This window comes from Gobius niger (genome assembly GCF_951799975.1).
Source record: "Gobius niger genome assembly, chromosome: 1".
NCBI classification, from domain to species: domain Eukaryota; kingdom Metazoa; phylum Chordata; class Actinopteri; order Gobiiformes; family Gobiidae; genus Gobius; species Gobius niger.
The window spans coordinates 53,770,986-53,793,413 of NC_136852.1; the positions used below are offsets into that span (position 1 = coordinate 53,770,986).

The 22,428-nt window shown below is 40.2% G+C and overlaps 2 protein-coding genes across 4 annotated transcripts; one reads left to right on the forward strand and one right to left on the reverse strand.

Moving 5' to 3' along the window:
* Positions 1-5,523: 5,523 nt before the first annotated feature.
* Positions 5,524-12,668, reverse strand: vgll4l (vestigial like 4 like; the record flags this gene model as incomplete). Of its 2 annotated transcripts, none has more annotated exons than XM_079578785.1 (5): positions 5,524-6,239; positions 6,407-6,488; positions 7,017-7,266; positions 7,342-7,465; positions 8,886-9,100. In XM_079578785.1, the coding sequence occupies 5 exons, from the start codon at positions 8,950-8,952 to the stop codon at positions 5,947-5,949; spliced, it is 816 nt and encodes a 271-aa protein (XP_079434911.1). In that variant the 3' UTR covers positions 5,524-5,946. The 2 variants fall into 2 exon arrangements, with proteins under 2 accessions (XP_079434911.1, XP_079434910.1); XM_079578784.1 differs by lacking the exon at positions 8,886-9,100 and adding an exon at positions 12,503-12,668 and having other exon boundaries at positions 5,538-6,239.
* Positions 12,666-19,461, forward strand: syn1 (synapsin I). 2 transcript variants are annotated; one of them, XM_079578628.1, is made up of 14 exons: positions 12,666-12,818; positions 13,060-13,495; positions 13,662-13,719; positions 13,952-14,043; positions 14,130-14,286; positions 14,369-14,458; positions 14,702-14,764; positions 14,845-14,987; positions 15,069-15,143; positions 15,231-15,333; positions 15,406-15,519; positions 15,606-15,660; positions 16,371-16,788; positions 17,408-19,461. In XM_079578628.1, exons 2-14 carry the CDS (start codon positions 13,179-13,181, stop codon positions 17,538-17,540), a joined length of 1,818 nt encoding a protein of 605 aa, XP_079434754.1. In that variant the 5' UTR covers positions 12,666-12,818; positions 13,060-13,178; the 3' UTR covers positions 17,541-19,461. The 2 variants fall into 2 exon arrangements, with proteins under 2 accessions (XP_079434754.1, XP_079434755.1); XM_079578629.1 differs by having other exon boundaries at positions 12,667-12,818; positions 17,446-19,460.
* Positions 19,462-22,428: the final 2,967 nt, after the last annotated feature.

The following is a 22,428-nucleotide window of genomic DNA, read 5'->3' on the forward strand; positions in this document are numbered from 1 at the left end:
CCTTATTGACTAGTGTAATGTGAAATACTATGAGGTTTAGCCCTGCGTGTTCTGTGGTTTGAGGTATTGTGTGTATAAATAAATATCAATATTATATTTGAAAGGTATAAAACAAAAAAAAGTGCTTATTCTTCTGGTTAATGTTGATGCTATGTGGATATACAGGATTGATGCGTGGTGTAGATCATGAAATTACAAAGACTAAAAACTGGAAATATATCCATTGCGGCTTTAGGCTTCTTCAATGAATGCTCTGAAAAGGGAAAAATAAAAGAAATCGTTATCAGTAAAGTCATTCAGACAATGTTTTACAAGACATATCAAGTCATAAACAATGAAGTGAAATAAAAGCTGACAATAACTGTGTGAATTTGATTTAGAACAGGGAAGTGCATGGCACAAAGTTGTACAAAGTGACATTGTTTAAACAATATGTCCATTCTTCTTTAGATCATAACATGTTCATTGGTTCATATTTAGGCATAGTTAATGTAGCCCATCGCGTTGAATCAAAGTAACTTTTAGGCTGATACAGGTGTAACTACACTATACAGTTCCGTGTTACATAATAGCGGCCAATGGGTCAACACAAATTCTTCTTAGCACCATCAGAAATAAATCCACTTACACTTCAAAGGGGGTCTCTAGAGCTGAAAATAATTAGCCTTTACACTTTTGTTCTAAAACTGACTCTTTACAGCAAACTGTGGCATGTTAATCTACTTACAGACTTGCAGAATTTCATTTTATAGCCTACTCACAGGTGAAACAAAAGGGACGAGAAACAAGCACTTGCCACAAGAAAGAAAAGTGTGTACTCACGTGGCTGACGCAGAGGGCCGAGTGTGTCCGGTTATCCAGAGAAAGTGTGTTGTGACAAAGTGTCTGCAAACCACAGGACACGAGCCGCTGACACAGGAGGAGAGGCCAGCGCGGTAAGTTTGGAGGCATTGGTGAGTGCACGGTTTATATATTAGGCCGCTTTAGTACACGCCTTTCCAGTTTGGTCATGAGACTGCAGGGGCTACAGCTAATGTTTAGCTTATTTGTTGACGCAAGGATAATTATAGTAGCCCATGTTATTACGGTAGGAACTTTAGGAGGGGAAAATCCCCCCAAAATCACAAAATTGGCATCAGAGAGAAACAATGACCGATCTATTTCTAAAAATGGTAAAAAAGCAAATGGCAACAACATCAGCAGAGTTTGTTTACCAACCAACAATACATGCACTTTGAATATTTGATATTTAGCTGCGCATCAACATGTAGGCCTAACACGTGAACAGAGCCCTCGAACTTTGGCACCATCTACCGGTCAAATCATTAAATGCACCCAATCCCAAAATGTTCTTTTCCCCTCACATTTTAGCTTCATTTTTATATGTGATATAATATGGACATTGTGAATGACTATACAATAATCAACGTTCAATAATAATCAGCTCATTTCTTACTATTTTATGTAAAATTGTGGAGTACAGGATGTAAAGTCCCAGTTGCAAGTCAAGAAAATGAGCTAATGAATTTTATTTGCATGTTCTTTTGAGCATAGGCCTGTCATGATAACACAATCTGAAGTTTGATATATTGAGGCAGGAAACTATCGTGATAAACAATATTATTGAAGAATTTATAATCTCACAGAAACTAACTCTAAAGCTTTAAAATGACTGTCAAGTTTTGTTCGGAAAATTCTTTATCTCAAAGTCATCGTTTAAAAAAAAGGGGGGAAAAAGCAAATAAATGTTCTGGCGATAAATATTGAGCCCAAAATTGTACTGTCTATCTGTCATTTACTGAACGATAAGTTGATATAGTATTTTGACTGCCCGCAAATAATTGTTTATCCATTTTACTAAGTTAATACGTTTTTATTGCCGTAGGCCTATGTGGCGTTACCCCCTTACCCCCCACGACTGCACCAAGGGCATTTTCTCCAGCTCGGCTTTACCCAAATTCAAAAGCTTCTCGACTGAAGAGCCATTTGAAAGCTAAGACCTACAAAAGTGATTTTTGTCACGTTGTCGCTACGTTTGTAGTCACAGTTTTGAAGAGTTTATGTCGTGTTTTTGTCTCTTTATTCTCTCTTTTTTGTCATTGTATTGATATTTATTTGCTTTTTTTTTTTACACTTTTATATTTGGGTAAAGCTAATTAAGAGAAAATGTGCTTGGTTCAGACGGGGGTTAAGAGGTTAAAGTAGTGTGATTCTCCCCTTCAGCTCACAGTGGAAAGTGAAGCAACCGGTGATGTTACTTATCAACCCGTCAGTGCCCATTTCACCGAAGCGCTGTGTTGAAAACAACTTGAAAGTCAGCAAAATCATCTTTTTCCGAGATGCTACAGTGCTTCCAAATGTGCTGATGACTTCCCACTCTTTACTTATTAGTCCTACATGTGTCCTTCAGTCGATGCCTACTACACATGGCAACCTTTAGCGTGTACACTTTGCTCCCTAAAATAAACTTTGTGACCATTTACGGGAAACACTCAAAACTCAGGTAATGATGATGAACTCAGATTAAACAAAATCATTGCATTTCTTTTGCAGCTTACTCCAGCCATAGTTAAATTCTTAGGCAAAGTTCTCTTATATTATCCCTGATCTGTAGCGCAGCAACAAAGTGGCTCTGCATTTTGGTTTGGCAAAAATAATTACCATTTCTATTGTGTAACCTAGATTGGCTGTTGTGACTATTTACTGCAGGAGAGACAGTTGTTTTGTGCAATCACGTTCTCAGGAGATTAAAAGAGTACAGTAATCATTTACAAAGCGCTTCATTGTTTGTTTATGGGGATTTATCTTTTGAAGGATTGGACCAACTGGATACACTTTCCCAGAAGGCTTGGCCAACTCTGTGCCGTCTGCCGCATACTTAATTATAACTGCCACTGTGCAGTCACTTAAATGCTGTTTTCTCTTTGAGGTTGTTGTCATTATTATCTGCTATAATTGTGTTACAAAGGCCATTTGTTCAGTTGTTGCCAATGTGGGAATATACCGTCCCAGTACATCCCAACTGTCTATCCACATCTGTCTTAAAAACCAGTCAGATCAATCGGCTTCTCAAAGAGCAAATACTCGTCAAACTGGTCAAAGGTTGAAAGAGGATTTGTTGTAACCGATTGTCATGTTTCTGGCCGGTTGCAAATCCTTTGAAAAACTACATAGGGTTTATAATTCTCTTTAGATAAAACATTAATCAATGAAACACAGGCTCCTGAAGAATGCATTGTTTAGCAGTAGAAATGAGCCAAAGGGATATAAAGTACTTCAGTTATGATATTGTAAAAAAAATAAAAAAAATCCCCGCTTGTGCAACTAAATACACAAATGGAAATGTATCATATGTATGTATCAGATATTGAGCAATGAGTTGATATAATTATTAATGTGACGTACAGTCAGAGGTGGTAGAGTTGCCAAATACTGTATTTCAAGTAAGAGCAATGTTACTTTGAAATAATTTTACTCAAGTATAAGAAAAAGTAGTGGCTCAAATAATTACTCAAGGAAGAGTAGCTGTTTGAGAGTAAAAGTCTGATACGTGTTTCAGTTGTGGCATAAATTATGAGACAAAACATGAAATAATGTGCAAATTTCAACATTTTGAAAGAAAATTCCGTAACAACCATATGAAAGGAAATAATTCTGAAGAATTAAGTAAACAAAACAAGAAATACATCTTTCTTAACGCCTCAAAATGAAAATTTATTGCTTAAGATTTACTCACAGTGGCAGGAGTTTTTAAGTAAGAGTACAGATACTTCATTTTAATATTACTCAAGTAGAAGTAAAAAGTACTGTAGGAAAAAACTACTTCCACTTGAGTGTAACAGAGTAGTACCCTCCTCTGGATAAATAACACAGGCAGGGCTTTATACCTCAGGTGTATTAAACTGTTAAAATCCTTCTTCAGAGCTAAATTATTCCTAGTTTTGTTTTAGGGGATTTTGCCCTATAGTTACATCTGTTACAGTTTAGACAGTGGGTGTTAAAGGGCCTCTGTAGGGAAGAAGAAAAAAAGATCTCCATTTAGCTCTAAATCCATTGGGGAGGAGGTGTATTGAGTTTGGCTTTGAGTGCACTGGCTTATAACTGTTTTACACTTTGGTTTATTGGTTTGTATCTGTTCTGTTTAATAATGCATGTTACTGGTGGTCCCTGTGTTGTACTCTGTTTCAGACCCCCTCTTCCTCCCTCCCGCACCCACCCACCATAATGACTGTGGACTGAGGTAACCCTCTCCAGTGTAAACTTAGAAACACTTTGTCCAGCCCTGCGTGCCGTGGTATGCTAAGTATGAGCTCTCACATTGCCCGTGGACCTGTGATTTTTTTTTTTTTTTTTTTACCTGATGGCGTTGGCCCTGCAACCCAACACTGCTTATGACAATGGGCGCTATTTACCAGCATTACCCAGGGGCCTCTAGATGGCACCGCTGCCCCTATTCAGGTTGCGCTGGGTTGTTGGATGACGAATGCGCTCCATATATGTAGAAATACCAGTTCCACGGAGGGAAAATTAGATTCAGCAGTTTGATCGGTTATTGCAGCTGTACGCACGGGCTTGTTGAAACATTTGTTTGATGTCAACACAAAGCGGTCTCCATGCCTCTTTGTAATGGTTTCTCGTTTCCCATTTGAACTTTTGCTGTTGCACACATGCATTTAGGTCGATTTGATGTAGCCCTACCCTTCATATAGTGTACAGCATGCTATGTTGTTGCATAAAGGGCTAATGCCATTGTCATACATATTAAGTAGACGAATTACCACCCTTGTCTTGACGTATAAAAGCATCCACCATATCAATATATATGTTCATTGTTCTTTATTTTAACAAGGGCAACATAGGAAGGATTATTTTTTATGTCGTCTTTCATATTTAAAGTTAGACAAGATAGGACATGCAAATAAGTAACCGAAAAGCTAGACTAGTTCTCATGCTCAGGCCTATATTTGCCCAACCCTTGCTTTCCCTCTTCCCTCCCTCCGATCCCTTGCCAAACAGGATCTGTAGGATCTTACACTCATTTTCTCAGGAGACAGGAATGTCAGAACACAGGGCCCGGTGCCTGCTCAAACCTGCAGCCCACATTCCCGCAAATTACCTGGAAAAAAAAAAAAAAGTCCCAAAAGTCTTGCTCATGCGTCTGTATTTAAGAAGAAAAAAAAAGCACTTTCAGATGCACCGGACAATTCCCAGACGCTAAATTACTCACCAGTGACATGAATCATGTTGCAAAGGTTTTTTTTTGATGATTTTACAAGGTGTAGTAAAACATGACCTTCAAAAGATTTATACCATTTTTATAATATTTGTGTTTTTATATTGTGAATGCTTCATGTGTCAGGTGTGAACTATTTTAGCTTGACGAATAACCAACAAATTAATGTGTCAAAGATTTTTATTGATTTTTTTATAGACAGCAATGTTGTTGTTTTTTGAAGCAGCCTTTTTACACAGCAAATATTTAGAAGAGGCCCAAGTATTTAAATAATAGACAGTACAGTACAATTCAGTGTCTTTCCCACATAGTCAAAAGCTACAAAAAAACAAAAAAATCAACGAAATGTAAAGGATTTTGCTTGACTCTACAACAAAACATGGTTTCACATCAATAAAAAGGCAAAGTGTAACAGTGAAATTTTTGGTGCCTTGGCTGTTTTGATATTGTGGCGTCACGCGCCAAAGAAGTTGGATGTATTGTACCTGAGATTTTATTGCACTCCTTCTTTGCATATCAACTGCTCCATGGAGGAGTCTTTCACAATGAATGCCTTATTGAATGAAGACCACAGGACACATGACCTAAAAAACGTATCAAAACAACCTTAATGTGGTTCAAGGGGGATAGTATTTTGGTAACTCTCCTCTGAACATGTAGAGCCGCATTGAAATGTTTACGAGTCTCATAAAGTCTTTTTGTCCTTTCCTCTTTCAGTGGATGGACCAGCGGCTGGAGCTGGAGGGCTCTCTGTGACTCTGATAGGGGCTGCTGCTGCTGTACGTGGGCGAGTGGGTGACACTGGGGCTGCTGGGGGGCGTCGACGAGCAGGATGACGATTTACTCTTGATCTGCTGCCACTTATCCCCAAGGGCTTTGGCGAAATGGTCGTCCACGGAGACGCTGATGGAGAGCCGCTGCTGGGAACGGGCCACACTCTGGTAACTTTTTCCCAGGCTCCTTTGGAAATGCTCATCCACCACGCGGTCACAGTGGCTTTGAGAAACTGCGGGAAAACAAAAAAAAACATGTACATGACCATCGTGAGTGAGTCACATACGCCTTACTACGCCTGGTGAGTCAGTAAAAGTGAGTGTGCGTCTGTGCACGAGTCCCGGAATGGGAGGGGCTGTCTAGTTAGTTGGTAAAATAATCACACAAACACAGACTGACCTGACAACATAGGCTTGTGGATGTGGGGCCTGCTGGCTGGGGTTCTTAGAGAGGACGCACAGGTGATCACTGAAGGACGCATCTGGAAGGGCAAAATAGATGTTATTACTATGCAGCGAAATTACATAAAATTACATGCACATTTTCGGGCAATTTGAGAATTTTGTCTCATTCTAGTCACTGCTGAACTTCTAGGTACAGCAACAAAAAAATATCTTCCATCTAAGTTATCTCTTGGAGGATAGGCTATTTAGGATATCTTTGATTGCTAGACTAGAAGCCCTATGTACATCTAAAATCATTTTACATAGAAAAGGTCATAGCGTGTTATTCAAAGTGATTCAACTGGTTTGGTTGCCCCCCTACACAGCCACCGATACAGGTCAAAGACAGTGCAGTCTGTTTGGTCTTGTTGATGGCATTCCTCCCTCCATTGCTCACATTTTCTCCCTGAATCTCGCTGGATGGCATTACTCGGACAAGCTTAGGCGTGCGCTAGATCACTGTGTGCAGATGTACCACCCAAGTCCCCTCGAGCTACACTTGTACAGGTTACAAAGAAGACGTTAAGTCTCAGCACACCTGACAGTTAAGGGTGTCTTCCATGTACCTGGATTTGTGCGTTGCTTGGGCTTTTGGGCTTCTCTTGTGGAATCTCTGGATCTTTTCTGGGTTTTTTGATCAGTGCAAGTGGCTCGTCCATGATGGGTGCGTAGTAGACATGAGGGGGCACGGGGCTAGTGGGGCTGGAGGCCGGACTCCATCTTGAAGAAGGACTTTGTGGACTGCTCGATGTAGATGCTACTTGCGTCTCCCTCTCCGCTGCCTTGGCGAGACTTCTGCTCAGAGCCCTCTCCCGTCTGAAAACAAATGTGGTCAGAGATCAGTTTTGCTTTTTCATAAACAATACTCCCCAAACTGTAAACTGTACATACCTCTCCTCTAGGGTCAGCCCCCGTTCCAGACTGCGCTTGCGTTTGCCTGGATACCCACTTGGACCCCTCTGTGGTTCCGTCGGGATGTGCCTAAATCGGTCTTCGCTTCTGTGATGGGGCTGACCTATAAAAAAAATAAAAATAGGACGATTAATTATGCTAATGTGCCACAGTTGTAATGGCCAGACCAGAGAAAGTGCAGTATAAGCAGCGCGCTTTATGAATTAGAACTTGATATGCCTCCAATTTTGATTGGCATGTACTGACATTTCAAAGCTTGTTTTGATCCATCAGGCCTCTATTGTGCCCGATCAGTACTCGTGGGAATCACATTTGTCACCGTTAATTGTAAACTCCGTTAAGCTGCAAAACTCGATTTACCAGATCAGTGAGGGTTACAAAACAGCACAGCTGATTCAATGTTAACGGTAAGTGTTGTTTTTGTCAATGATGTTGACACCAGGCCTAGTCATAGAGTCAATGAAGCAATCGATTCCTATGTATTTGACCTATCTTAGTAGTATATGTACGTGACAAGACAGGGAGCAGCATTTTGGACTGGCTCGCTTTTGTGATCACTGGAAAAAACGTGCCATGTATACAAAAATGCACATACAGTACAATGCATATACAGATAATATACTTTTCTGAATGATAATGATATAGTTTTACTGTTTGCTAGACTATCCATAAACAGCCATATAATTCTCATAGTTAATTGACTGAAAATGTATCTTATAAGAAGCATTTCGAGTCCTCTCGCAGCAAGCGTTGTATCCAGACGTGCATACAATCATGATACCACCTTTGTTTTCAGTTTGCAATCATTACTATATGTGTTTGGTTAACAGTGAATAATTTACATTGATTGAATGGTGGGATTCGAAGCAAATTGACTCTATTTAACTTGCAATGCAAACGTGTGCCTGTCATTAACATATACAGCACTGAAGTGAGACTGTTGCGAGAGTGTGGCATTTCCTTTGTTATTCAAAACAGTCAGTATTCTCAAATACACACTTTAATTCACATTTCCTATTGGGCTTTACAGTTTGACACCTGTGAATGAGTGCTTCAGAGAGAGAGAGAGAGAGACAGAGAGACAGAGAGAGAGAGAGTGCTATTGTGGTAGAGGGAGGGGGCAGGTATAGCCACACCTATGCTGATTTTCTACTGCCCCAGGCATAGTTATTTCTTCCTTAATGGCAGGCAGCAATATCCAGCCTGACCTTCTACCTGACTCTTTGTCAGATTTCGGACACAAAAACAATTAGAGTCTTGATAACCATGTTTATAGGCAACAGTTAGATAGAACAATATTGTATAAACACATGTGCACCTTAAAGTATTGGCATTTGAGATATGAACTTGAAGAGTATAGCCAACTTAAGACAATTGTGACAAGTTCAAGTTTTGAAACCATCCTTTTTCAGGTAACATTCAATTATGTACAAATCATTTGTATCAAAATGTAAAAATTAACACACTTCAGTGTTATCCTTCTAAAAGAAGTTGGTAAAATAGACAAAATAGAAGAAACGTACCCTCTAAAATGTAGACCTTGAATCCACTGCTCATCCGAGTTATATACTGAAAGTTGGCCACTGCCATTTCTCCTGTCTGCTCTCGAAGACAACTTTACTGCTAGATCTCACACTACACAATGCGTCTTCAGTCTGAGTTTGCAGTGTGAGGGTAATGCTATGCCTCCGACAGGTAAATGGATCAGCCAGGTAGGAGCTTCCCTGTGACTCGGTGCTGCGTCCTGATTGGCTGATTTTGGACCAATCACACACTCACCTGTTGTTATTGTCCTTGCAGGTAGAATGTGCTCTCAGGTAGGCCAGTCTTACAGAGAGGAAGTAGAGTAGATTGTGCCACTACATTTATTTTTAACAGATTTGAAGTTGATTCAATACAGTAGAGACCACAATATGATAACTTTGTAATTTTTTTGATTACCTATTGAAATGTAAGTGTGTTATGATTGTCCCCCCAAATATTACCCCTTGTCTAGCCCCCTCCCCCTTAATCTGCAAACTCACCAAACTGCATTTTTGTGAGTGCTTAGCCCACCGGAGCTCCAGTCATTCCACTGGCCTGCCCATACATGCAGGCAGCTGTAGTGTGCGCCTGCCTCGCCAGTAATCCACAAGCTTTTGTTGATGGCCAGACAAAGACGCCTAAGTCTTATAATGCTACCGCCGTGAGAACAATCCGGTTTGGACATTTTGAAATATTTGAAAATGAAATCTATGTGCATGGTCACTTGAAGACTTTGTAATACTGTATATCATGTGATTTATCACTTTATGGATTTTTTTGTTTTACATGATATTTTGATATTAATGTGTCATGGTCAACTGTGTGGGTGACTATGAGCTTGATTGTTTTTAAAGTGATAAGAATGTCATTTGGTGTTGGTCAGAAAGAAAAAATAAACACTAAAAGTTAAATGAATCTCTCCAAATCAAGGTCACATTACAGTATACTGAAGGTGCATTTGAAAAAAAAAAATGAAATTCAACTCAAGAGTGCCCCCTGAAGGCAGAGGCAAAAAAAAAAAAATCCCATTCACAAATAATTATTGTGTGATTTTACTTTACTCTTGGAAAAAGTACAGAATACAAAAATGTACACAGATGGACATGTGCATTCATGATTCCACGTGTGTTTGCTGATCCAACGGGTTCGTCATTGCTATTTGTTAAGTATTTGAACAATTCGAAAAAAAAAAAAAAGTGAAATTCTAGGGATTTGGAAACACGTCAAGTTATTCAAGATTCTTGTCATCTTCTATGACCGCACATGTGACTCATGCATTCTTCTGTTTGTGTCGAATTTGTTAAACTGTGTCTAGTGCCTTTTTTGTATCCCGTACCCCTTGAGTTGTTCATTTATACTCAGAGTACCTCCTCCCTTGAGGAGCCTGCCAAAATGTTTTACAAAGTGACCAACTAAACTCTTACTCTCGTAATTCAGATTATACAATATTTAGTTGAGTGTTATGTCTAAAATTAAATACAATTCTCTTAAACTCAACTGAAAAACATCATTAAAAAAACTTTTCTTCTAATTTTCCTCAGTTTCAACTTTTTTTGTTTCATTTTTTGTTGAGTAATTCTTGGAGGTACAAGGAATTTTGAGTAATTCCTTGTACCTCCAACTCCTGCTATGTGCTCAAGAACCCCCAGGGGTCCCTGCAGCCCTGGTTGGAAAACATTGGTATATATAGTTCTTCATCTTTTTTTTGCTATAGTTCCATGTTGTTGTTTTGTTTACATTGATTGTACTATGTGAAATGAAATGTTTTATGATACTGAGTTGGGGTAGGCGCTCATAAGCTTCTTGCTTCGGCCCACTCCTTTTGAGCAAAATGTATGCTCAAATAAATAAATATATTTATAACATATTTGAGCTTCCAAATACCACATTGTAGTATTAAACCTTACAAGTACCAAGTGCTGATCAAACTAAGTTATGGCTAAACTGGACATAAAGTAATGTATGTCTGAACCAGTAAAACACAGAATTTATCACTAATCACTTTATTATTACAAATGAGCGAAGCCTAAAATTGTTTATGATCACCTGCAAAAGTGCAGTTTGAGAACCTCTGGTATAGAGTACAGAATATTGTTGATGAAAATCATTGTACATGGACTATATTCACTTTAAGTAAAATAACCCAGTACTGGGGTCACTATACATTTTCTTTCCATCACATGCGTTATTGTTACTGTATGAAGCAATATAGCCTGGGTGTCTACGTCTGAACATACCTGACTTAACAGGGTTAATGTTTATTCTGTAGGCTAGAAAATGTTTTGTATGCAACAGGATGTGTTTGTGTTGCATAATTAACAAACAGAGACACAGTTCAGTCAGTCAGGTTTCCTTTGGGATCGTGCTCGTAATCTGTGAAAACTGGTTTCTGGTGAGTTAACAATCAATGGTGCAGTGGTCACCGACTCTCATGAGCCAAACTTCATCTGGGACTGAGAGAACATTGAATACTGGTCATTTGTCATCCATTGTTCAATATTTTGTATAAAAATGTAATACTAATGTTAGAAGATGGATTATATTTGAATTTTTCTTGTGTTTTAGTAACCAAGTGGTTCCCTCGGATGGTGTATTTGATTTAATTCAATTCACTCTTGACAGTGCACATGAATAAACAAACCTATACAACTTGCACACAAATTGTAAATGTGCTGATTAATGCAAAATTGCTCATTTACAACTGTAGCCCTGTGAAAAAGTTACATTTAAATTAAGAGCTTCACTGAGATTATTAATCTAAAACCAGTTCATGCAAACTTAAATCACCTCAAATGCTGTCTGGTTTCATGAAAATAGTATGATGATTAGTATTATTATTGTAAGATGATTTATTTTCCTCAAATCTATATTAATTTGGTAAACTTAACATATTAATTTCCTTCATTACTGGTACCACTCAGTTTATTTTTCATTTTTGCCATTTTGTATGTGCTCCTCTCTGTTGCCAGTCAACTCTTTGTGACAAATTTGTGTGTCTCATTATGAGTGGAAATGTTATTAAAATGTGCGATAATGAAAAATGAACAGTAAAGCTAAATGCTTGACGCTGCACAGTTTCTATGGCAGATCAAGTTCCAGACGCCCATGACACTGGTTCACCTGCTATATCTCAGAGACCTTGCAGATCAAAGCAAGAATAAACGCTGGTGTGTTTGATCTTCGTATAGTGTCACTGTAATGCCAGTGCGTAAAGGAGAGAACCTCGCTCACAGATGGCTACACACAGTGATGGAGAAGTCCTTGCGTTACCCTGCTCTCCTCAGCACCACCCCTCATCAATACCGAGACTGGTCAAGTCGGAGGAGCTAACTCTAGTGCCAGGAGCCAGGACAGGAAGATGATCACAAAATAAAACATGGGGAGTCGGACAGTGTTGCGTCTATACCATGCGCAATTCTGCTCGATTCCAAAATGACCTTGCATAGGCCTATTTCTTCCATAACGTAAGCCTACCGTTGCCAAATCCAAATCTATTATTTTACGCATTGGGATGATGAGTGCTAATATGACTACGCAAAATGTAACAAAATATAGGCAACATTGTGAAGTGGCGACTATGACAGATACATGTCCTTACTATTTGTATTACGCAGACGTTTATTGTCCATGGTGTGAAACAGGAAGTGGAAACCTATGTGTTTAGGTGACTTCACGTGGTCCAAGGAGCCTCCCTCAGGATGCCTGGGAGTGACGCAGGGCAGACGGAAAAACTGGGGCTGCTCCGTGAATGAAAGGCAAGACAGGGCAATGTACAGAAGCATGCTGTAGCTTTAATTGAAGTGGTCCACGCCTGACACCGTCCTGTCCTCGCACGGGACATGCCTGTCACCCCCGTGTAGCCGGAGGCGTCTTTCTGTCACATCAAACAGAGCGCTCATCCTCGGGGCGGCTCTCTCTGGACTCGGTCCCAGGTAGGTTTTACCCTTAATAACAGATCATATTACTACTACAGCAGCATCTTTCATTTATATCCGCATCAGTTGTAGTAGGCTTCAGTCAAAAACAGAGAAGGAAAATCCGTGAGAACGGGGCTTTCCTCCGCATGCATCCACTATAATGCTCATTTCTAAAATAGTCAGTCACGAGTCACGACATTAGCTGTTTGTCCATAATGTTGAGCAAGCTTATATATAAAACATGTGTTCTCTTCAGGTGATCAATAATCCTCCCAGGAAAGTGCAGCCTGTATGGTAGCCTATTCTTCCATTTGACCAACTGACCACATCAAAGAAGACTTTTCACTCGCCATTCGATCGTAACAAGTCGCCACCATGAACTACCTTCGTCGACGACTCTCTGATAGTAATTTTATTTCCAACCTGCCCAATGGCTACATGACCGATCTGCAGCGGCCCGACCCTCCGCAGCAGAGCCCCGCAGTGTCTCCTGGCTCAGAGCGACGCCAGGCCAGCAGCCAGCCTCAGCCCGCGCCAGCGACAGGATCCACGGGCTTCTTCTCATCCATATCCAATGCTGTTAAACAAACCACTGCAGCCGCAGCTGCGACCCTGTCAGAGGCTGCGGACCGGGCTGGCGTCTCCACCAACGCCAAGGTCCTCCTGGTCATTGATGACCTGCAGACTGACTGGTAAGAGCGCGCATTCACACAGGTGCCATGATGTGCTGCCTGGTGTATCAAGCTCCAGGCAATGACCTGGCCACCAGAGGTCATATGATTCAGTGCTGCTGTCTGTGCTGCTGCAGCATCCACACTTAACATAATTTGTGATTTTCTGTGAACTTTTGTTTTGCAGGGTAAAGGTTTTTAGGGGAAGAAAAGTCCATGGAGAATTTGACATTAAAGTAGAACAGGTATGTATTATAATTCACAGCTTATCATTAAATTACATATATACACTTATGTTAGATTCCTTAAGCCTGATCATAACAGCAAAGCAAAGGGGTAGAATTGATGTCTCTGACCTTCTGGCATTGTATTGATCACAGATTTTTTATTTTTATTTTTTGCTGTATCTTTTCCAATTTCTCACTTGGGACCTTTTTTTCTCCTTATTTATAGTATTCCCTTTCTATTATCTGTTAGGTTGAATTTTCCGAAATCAACATGGTTGCAAATTCAACGGGTTCTTACAGTGTCACCGTCGATGCCATCAGGGGTGGACACAAAGTTAATAAGTATGTTGTTGCTGTAATGCATTTTCCTCTAAATATTAGCAATGGAACATTTCTTATGTTAATATTTTATTTTCTCCATGTCCCAGGACCATTAGGCCAGATTTTGTGCTGATTCGACAACATGCCTTCAGCATGGACAGAAATGGTGACCACCGCAATATAGTGATAGGCCTACAATACGCCGGTCTGCCCAGTGTCAACTCCATACACTCTGTTTATAATTTCTGTGATAAACCATGGGTGGTCAGTATACCTGTTTAACACAAACATTACCGTGTAACAAACGTATGGTGTGGATGCTACAGCTACAAAGTCTGTGTTTCAGTTTGCTCAGATGTCCAAACTGCATAAACAGCTGGGACCAGAGGAGTTTCCATTGATAGAACAGGTTTATTATCCCAACCACAAGGAAATGGTGAGTCCCTGTCCTTTCTCATCCCCTGGGCACTCTGCTTAACAGCCCTTTAAGGACCGTGCTCAAATGGCTCTCCTCTCTGAATGGCCACAAATTAGCTGACTAATCCAATTCCTTGTCAATACTCTCATGTTACAGTGGGGGTCAGATCAGTTAAGATCATGGGCTGTGGGTCATTGTCTCTGCCCTTCTTTCCTTTAACCATACATGTAAAACAAAATTGACAAATGATATGTGTTGCAGATATCTTCCCCGTATTTCCCTGTTGTGATTAAGATGGGCCATGCTCACTCAGGAATGGGAAAGGTATAATTATCATTAACTTGATGCGTGCGTTCACATTGAGGCACAATGGTGATTTTTTTTTCTTTTGTTTTTTTAATCAGGTTAAAGTCGACAATCAGAATGATTTCCAAGACATTGCCAGCATTGTAGCAATAACACAGACCTATGCCACATCCGAACCCTTCATTGATGCAAAATACGATGTCCGAATTCAAAAGATTGGCAATAATTACAAGGCTTACATGTTAGTATAAATAAAATTAGTCTATATTACATGTAAAGATGCAAAGATTTTCGGCTTACTCAAGTATTTTTGGACATACAGGAGGACATCCATTTCTGGAAACTGGAAAACCAACACTGGCTCTTCGATGCTGGAGCAGGTGGCTATGTCAGACAAGTAAGTGCTTACAGAGGCACGATGCAGACAACAACCCCACTGATATCTTCTTTGGTTATTAATGTGCTCTTTAACATAATATTTCAGGTACAAAATGTGGGTTGACTCTTGTGCAGACATTTTTGGAGGGCTAGATATTTGTGCAGTGGAAGCCCTACATGGTAAAGATGGAAAAGACTACATAATTGAGGTAACAGAATAATGCAGTTGACATAATAGACTACAAAAGAGACAAGTACAATCACCACTTTATCATTTTTAGGTTGATGACTGTTCAATGCCGCTGATTGGGGACCAGCAGGATGAAGACCGTGTTCAGATCGCAGACCTTGTGGTTTCTAAGATGAATGAGTCTGTCCCACGCAGCACCTCTGCTGTATGTGATACACATAATGTTACCTGCCTTCATGCACCTGCATATTCTGAGATTTCTCATTAATTGTATTTATTTATTATTTGTAGAGAGCAGTTTCACCCCAGTTGGTCTCACAGCCACAACAACGTCCATCTCCTCAAGGTAAGTTAATGTGTCTGTACTGTACTAGGATGCATTAATGGGATATTTCAGAATGTTTTTTTGATGTTTTAATTCATGCAGTCCTTATATTTGAAGAGTTTAGTGGTGCTAGGCTAGTGCAAGGCTAGTGCATGTCTATGGTAACTAGTAGCCTGCATTAAAAACAGTTTGACCCAAGCACAGTGCACCGGAGGCAAATCACTTATAACACCAGACTACCGATATAAATGTCTGTGTTGACTGATTTTTTTTTTTAATATAACAATTTTTCATTTAAAATGGTTATAAAATGGTGATGCTGCGTATATTTTAGCAGCATCAGCTTCCTGGTCATAAGCGACCCAGTGGCGGAGTGATCTGCTAGGTTACCGGATCTACAGTAGTTTGTTCACCTGTGGCCGGCATCACTACACGTGGAATTCACAAAGGAGCTTTCGACAAATTAGATATGGCAACGTTTGGAGGACTACCCGATGATTTTGAAGAGGTTTTTAATGCAGGCTGCTAGTTACCATAGACATGTGCTAGCCTAGCACCACTAAGCTCTTCAAATATAAGGACTGAATGAATTTAAAAAAAACAAGAAATCTCCAGAAATCAACAACACTCTGGATAACTAGGAAATGCGGCCTATGTCAAAAATCCTGAAATATCCCTTTAAATACATAAAAAATTATATAAGAACTAAACGGAAGGCCCTCTATCTTTAGGTGGTCAGAGTCCCCCTCCTCAGCAGCGGCCATCGCCTCAAGGCCAGCCTCCAGTCCAGCCTCCAGCCCAGCCTCCCACCCAGCCGTCAGCTGCTAGTCCTGGCTCGGAGTCCAACGCTCCCAAAACCAGCCCAGGTGCAGTGCAGCAGAGGCCTGTGGGGGGCGCTCCAAGGCAGGGTTCAGTGTCTCAACAGCAGAAGCCTCCAGTACAGAGGCCTGCTCAGCCCCCCAGGCAACAGTCTCAGAGCGGAGCACAGCAGAAGGCCCCTGGGCAGCAGCGTGCTGGACCAGCCACCACCCAGCAGCCAAGACCTGCCACTCAAGGTCAGGGCGGTCGACCACCAGTGCAGCAAAAACCCCAGCCGCCTCAGAAGCCAAGTCAGGAGAGCCCTGTGACCGGCAGCTCTCCACAAATAAAGTAAGTGCCTATAAGCATATCAGTTTTCTCACAAAGTGACCCCTCCAGCTCAGAGGGGCGTTCCCTTTGTCTACGTCGGGACACGCATGCCTCTTAAAAACAAGCCATGCTCCATTATGACACATGAGCCCCATGTGCTTTACTGACGCTTTCAGGCATTTCACTCATTCTGATTGAGTTTCACACAAGAAGTGAAAGAACTCGAACGCAGTGGCACATGGGAGCTATGTCCATAAAATCAGAAATGTTCTTGACCTGTTTCACTACCTGCATTTTGTAACGTAATCTTTTACTGTAAAGAGTCCTATTTTCAAAGACAATGTAAATGTAACTATGACACTGTCCATGTACAAGAACAAGTCATGCAAGTTATGAACCCAACAAGGTTTTGTTTCATTGTAAGGTATTCTGACTCACAGCATTATATATGAATCAAAAGATCAGAAGCATTCATATCACACACTGAGAAAAATGATAACAGCGGCATTGTGGTTCAGTAAGTGACTGACAATGTACTGTTGGTCATTTTGGAGAGTTGCCTGTTGCTCCAGCTCATTCCATGGGTTTGCTGCATGACTTTAATGCCTGTTCCTTCTCTATCGCCGTTCTCTCTTTGTAGCAAGTCCAAGTCTCTTACCAATACCTTCAACCTTCCAGAAACCCCACCAGCAGCCAGCCTTAACCAGGAGGAGGAGAAGGCTGAGACCATTCGCAATCTACGCAAATCCTTTGTCAGTCTATTTTCAGACTGAACCTACACAAGCCCAACTTCACTTACTACTATATCAAAAGACGGGCCGGGCAAGCATCACAAAAGTGGATTCCAGCCAACTAGGGCCATCTAAAAATGTAACTGCCAAAAGATGAATTTAAAAAAATTCCTAAATTTAAAAAAAAATTACCTTAAGTTTAGGCACTTACACATTCCTTGTCTCACTTAAGAAAATCACTCACCATTATTTGAAACTGGGTCTATACATTACATACCACACAATCTGTATATGCATGATTTCTCACTACTGCCCCCTGTCGTTCGCTGGTGCCATTGTGATCAGCAAGTTACCATTTCACAGATAGTGCATAATGAATGTTCAGTGTTAGCCAATGCTAGATATGTTTCAGCTTTTGAGCAATGATGTCGTAGCTGCATGTCGACCTGAGGCAAATTACCAAACTTTTCAGCTGCTTGTATCTGTGTAGTCATATAGTGCTTTGTGTAGTAGCTTAGTAGTAAATGTTGTGAGTGTGTTGTTACTGCCTTTTTCTGTCCCACATGCTCTCCACCTTTCCGAACGCATGCCTTACACAGACAAGGAAGTCAGATCAATAGAAGTTGTCTCAGGGATGTCAACTTGATTGTGACATGTGTGTTTGGTTGAGGGTCTTCCACTACAGTGGTTGTTGTAATATGATTAGTTATTACTTTGTCACATTTGCACAGTGAAAAATGTTGAAACTTGAACACAAATGAATATAGCAAAGCATCAAATCAGTGATCCTCCAGTGGGACACTGCTGCTATTTTTGAGACAGAGGCAGAATATATTGTATGCAGGGTTGATCAAGGTACCATTACAATTACCAGTCTAAGCCCAAATAACTTTCATGCAATGTAATGTTGATTCAACTTTAAACCTACATAATGGATGCACTTGATGTGGTGTTCGGTTGTAGTTTTAGCAGAAAGTATGTTGTTTGTTTTTTATCTGTAAAACAATCAAAGTGTCCACTTACATATTTGCAGATTTCAAAAGGCTTTATCAATCCATAGAGACAATACTCCCATGTGTTACCAGCCAAGGAATGTTGTGTATATCACTCATCTTATGCAGTAACAAGGCTATTGGAAGCCAGCTAGCTTTATGGATGCACCAGGAGAAGGTTTTAGCATATGGCGTTTGTTCCCTACAATTGTTTTGCACTGAACATCTATAGATCTGTTTTCAAGCACCAAAAATGTCTTCCAAAAAGTGCTTTCTGTATAAGAAACAATGGCAATATCATGCATTTATAGTGAAGACCCAATAGCCATAAGGTTACTGAAGTCCCTGCAAATTCTTCATGCTAAGTTGTGTAGCCACAGTGACCCCTAGTGCTCAATGGTGTGAATGTCGTGTAACTGGTTGAATTGAAATATTATTATAACATACCTTGCAAACTGTCATTTGCTGCTATCTGTAATGTAAAGTGAACTTAAGTCATGCGGTTTTGTTTTTTTTAAATATTAGCTAATTTAATTGAATGTAGTTTATGTTGCAAGGTTATTTTGAAGTTTTGGAGAAATCCTATGATATTTGTCAAGATATTGTCCATGATGCCTCTGATTGTGTCAACTGTGAAGCAATGCAAACAAGTACATGTGATATGTTTATTGACTGTTTTTTACATTATACTTTTCTCATTGTTTTGAAGAATGTATTTCCTTTTTGTCTATGGTTGTTTATTTCCTATTTAATGCTTTGTAACCTTATTGTGAAGTTGGAGCTGATAAAATGCTTGCCAGTTTTAAGAATAGGTCCATTCTAGTGTAAATGTTTCTGTGAGAGAGTCTAAACGTTGAGGATTGTGACAATCTTTCAACAATTAATGACTTAAATGTGAAGACCAGTTGATGTTATATGCAATGTAGCTCTATGATGTATCGAACATGCACATGTCTAATAAAGTCTATAATGAACAATCTGATACTTTGAACTTTAAAATCCTGTTGCTGTTTCTATTGTCTGTTGTATTGTGTGTCAGATGCCCTTCCACAACGACTTATATAACTCTTAAATATCTGTTTTTGCTTCATTGCGCCACAAAAAAAGCAGAGCTGCAGATGCATTTCCATGGCGACAGTTTTTCCTGATGTAATTGCAAGTTTCAACCAACAGGGGGAGTGAGTCCTCTTTAAGGTGAATCAGGGTCACGTGTTATTGATCTTTTACTGATTTCACAGCTCTGCATCTGGATTAGAGAGGACTGTTTGCTATAACAGTTCGATCATAATGTTCTGATAAGTAAATCCTATTTTAAAGTTTTAGTTTGCATAAAACATGTATATATATACAATGACTATACAAGACGTATCACAATTAGGCTGCATATTGAAAAGCAGTATTGTTTTCTCTCTTAATAACAAGCTACTGTTACAGTTACAAATTCTACAAGGCTACACTGTGATGCCTTTTGAGACATCCATTTTAATGAACAGCCATGTACCAGCGTGTGCAGAATCCCTTTAAATAGCCTACAACTAAGATGCCATAGAACAGGAAACAAAAGACTCCCACAATGATACTCATCACAGTCTACTGTCTTTTCAACCATAGTTTAATTTGTACTGATAAAATGAATAGTAGAGGATCATTTCAATGGGACGCACAACTGCAGCCAAAGAGAAGAGAGCTGTCTTTTGCTGGAAGAAATGCCTTGTTGTGCTATAGAAAAAGAAAAATATACAAAATGCAACAATACCATCTACAAAAAGCATATTCATTTGCTCTCTAATAGAAAATACATTTTATATTTATTGACAAAGCTAGTTTGTGATATTATGTTTAATGTGTGACATTTTGGCAATCAGTCAAATGAAAAGTCACCTTATATAATTTATTATTCTGAAACTACAATTGAAAAGCTGTAACACATAATTAATTAATTGATTAATGCATCAGTTTGTAAATGAACAGCAGAAAGCTCAGAAACTATTCCTTTGTGATGTATGGTATGCTTTAATTTGTACAAGGACGATGCATTGACCAAGACAAAAATAAGCAAAGAAAGATGCTTAGTGCCTGTTTATTGCACAAATGTTAATTCACACCTGTAGTCCCTGGGCAGACTGATGTTCAGTAACCTCACTTCGATACACACAGCTCCTCTGTAACATGCCTCTATTAGTGTCAATGGCATGCAGTCTCTTCTTCATTAAAGGTCAGGTTGATTTGTCAAAGCCCCAGGTGTCCTCCTTTTCTCATCCACAGCTACAGTGTAAACAACCCATTCATTTTCTCCAACAAATCCGAGTTTTCATCTCACCGGGAGGCGCGCAAGTAGGATATTACACGGACCTGTAATATTTGCACAACGGAGCTCTTGATATTGTGAACCCACTGTCGTTAACCCGATGGCTGCTATGATAACACGGAGCAGCAGGAGGTTACTTCATGACCTGCATCATTATCTGAAATCAATGAGTGAAAACACGCTTTTCCACTCAACAGAATAACATTGTGTAGCACTACATCCAGGCGGCCAAGTTGTTACGCAAGCACTGGGATACAACTTTTATGACTTTGCACACTACAAGTACAGCATTCAAGGATGTAGAGCCAGTAATGGTGATGCTGTTATAGTCATGGGAATACACAAGAGGAGGAGGTCTACACTGAGCTGGGATATTTCTGGAGCTGACCCATTTAACCAGGCTGCAAGCAGGTGCATCTGGCAGCAATGTGCACTATATAATTACATGGAGCTAAATGATGTGTCACAGTTGATTCAAGTTAAAGGGAAGGCTCCTATAGATGCACGTACAAGCACTTAAGCAAACAGAGATGGTATGGTACATCTTTCCTCCTCTCCACAAAAGTTCTCTCTCTGACTATCTTCACTGATGCACTACAGCCTTTCAAGATGGTCTTCCCTGTGTCCTCTTTCTTTAAAGTTTCAGTTTATCTGGGTTCGGGGAATGAGAAATCTTTGAAATGTCAAACAGAGAAGTTGATCTCATTATACATGCCTTGTAGCATTAAACAATGAGTGCTACTCAGTGCTGCTTTCCATTGTGCAGCTCTAGACCGGGATATCCATTTATAGAAGGGCCGCATTGATTCCTACAGAACCGTGGCACAAAAGGTTCACTGTCTGTCTGCCCGAATTTGGAAGAGTGGGTCCACTTTACAACAATTTTCCCTCAGTCTCGAAATCTCTCAAACTATTTCTTCTGTAAAGTGCAATGTGATGCATGCCTGTGGCCGGTTACATAATGATATCGTAGTGATAAATGTACCCCCAGGAAATAAATGAAATGCCACTATTGGGAGAGCTGGAGGTCGGGAATGTGTGTCCTCAAGTGAGTCAGTGATTTCTGAGCCAAAATGGCAGATGATGAGGGATGAGAGGAGAGAGTGTAGTAAAGATTTAATTAAGGCGCACCATGGGATTTCTAACTCCAACTCTCCAGACAGAGGATTTTCTGTTTCCTGCAGCTGTGAATACTATCTCGACAGCAGTGGTCCCCAACGTTTCTCCTCCTCGGGACCGGTACCAGGTGTGAGTGTGTGTGTGTGTATATGTGAGGGGCAGGGTGTTGATGCGAAACTTTTGAAAACAGTTGTTTATGTTTACAAGGCAGGATAGGCAGGTGGTTGAGATATATTGCTTGATTGCCGTTATACCCATGAGTGCACATGTTTTCCCTCTGTATCATCATGTTTTATTCCTGGGCTGCCAGAAGGCTCCACCGGTATAGAAGGCAGTAAATTGTCAGTCTGTACTAAACTGAGAATAACTGTGAGGCACTAAAAGACATCCTCCACCTCCACAATCCTGCTGAAAGTACAGTTCGAGATGATCTGTGTTATTGCACGCTGCTGAATCGGCCCATTTGGAGATTATTGTAGCGTTACGAACAACTTTACACCTTTCTAGTCAT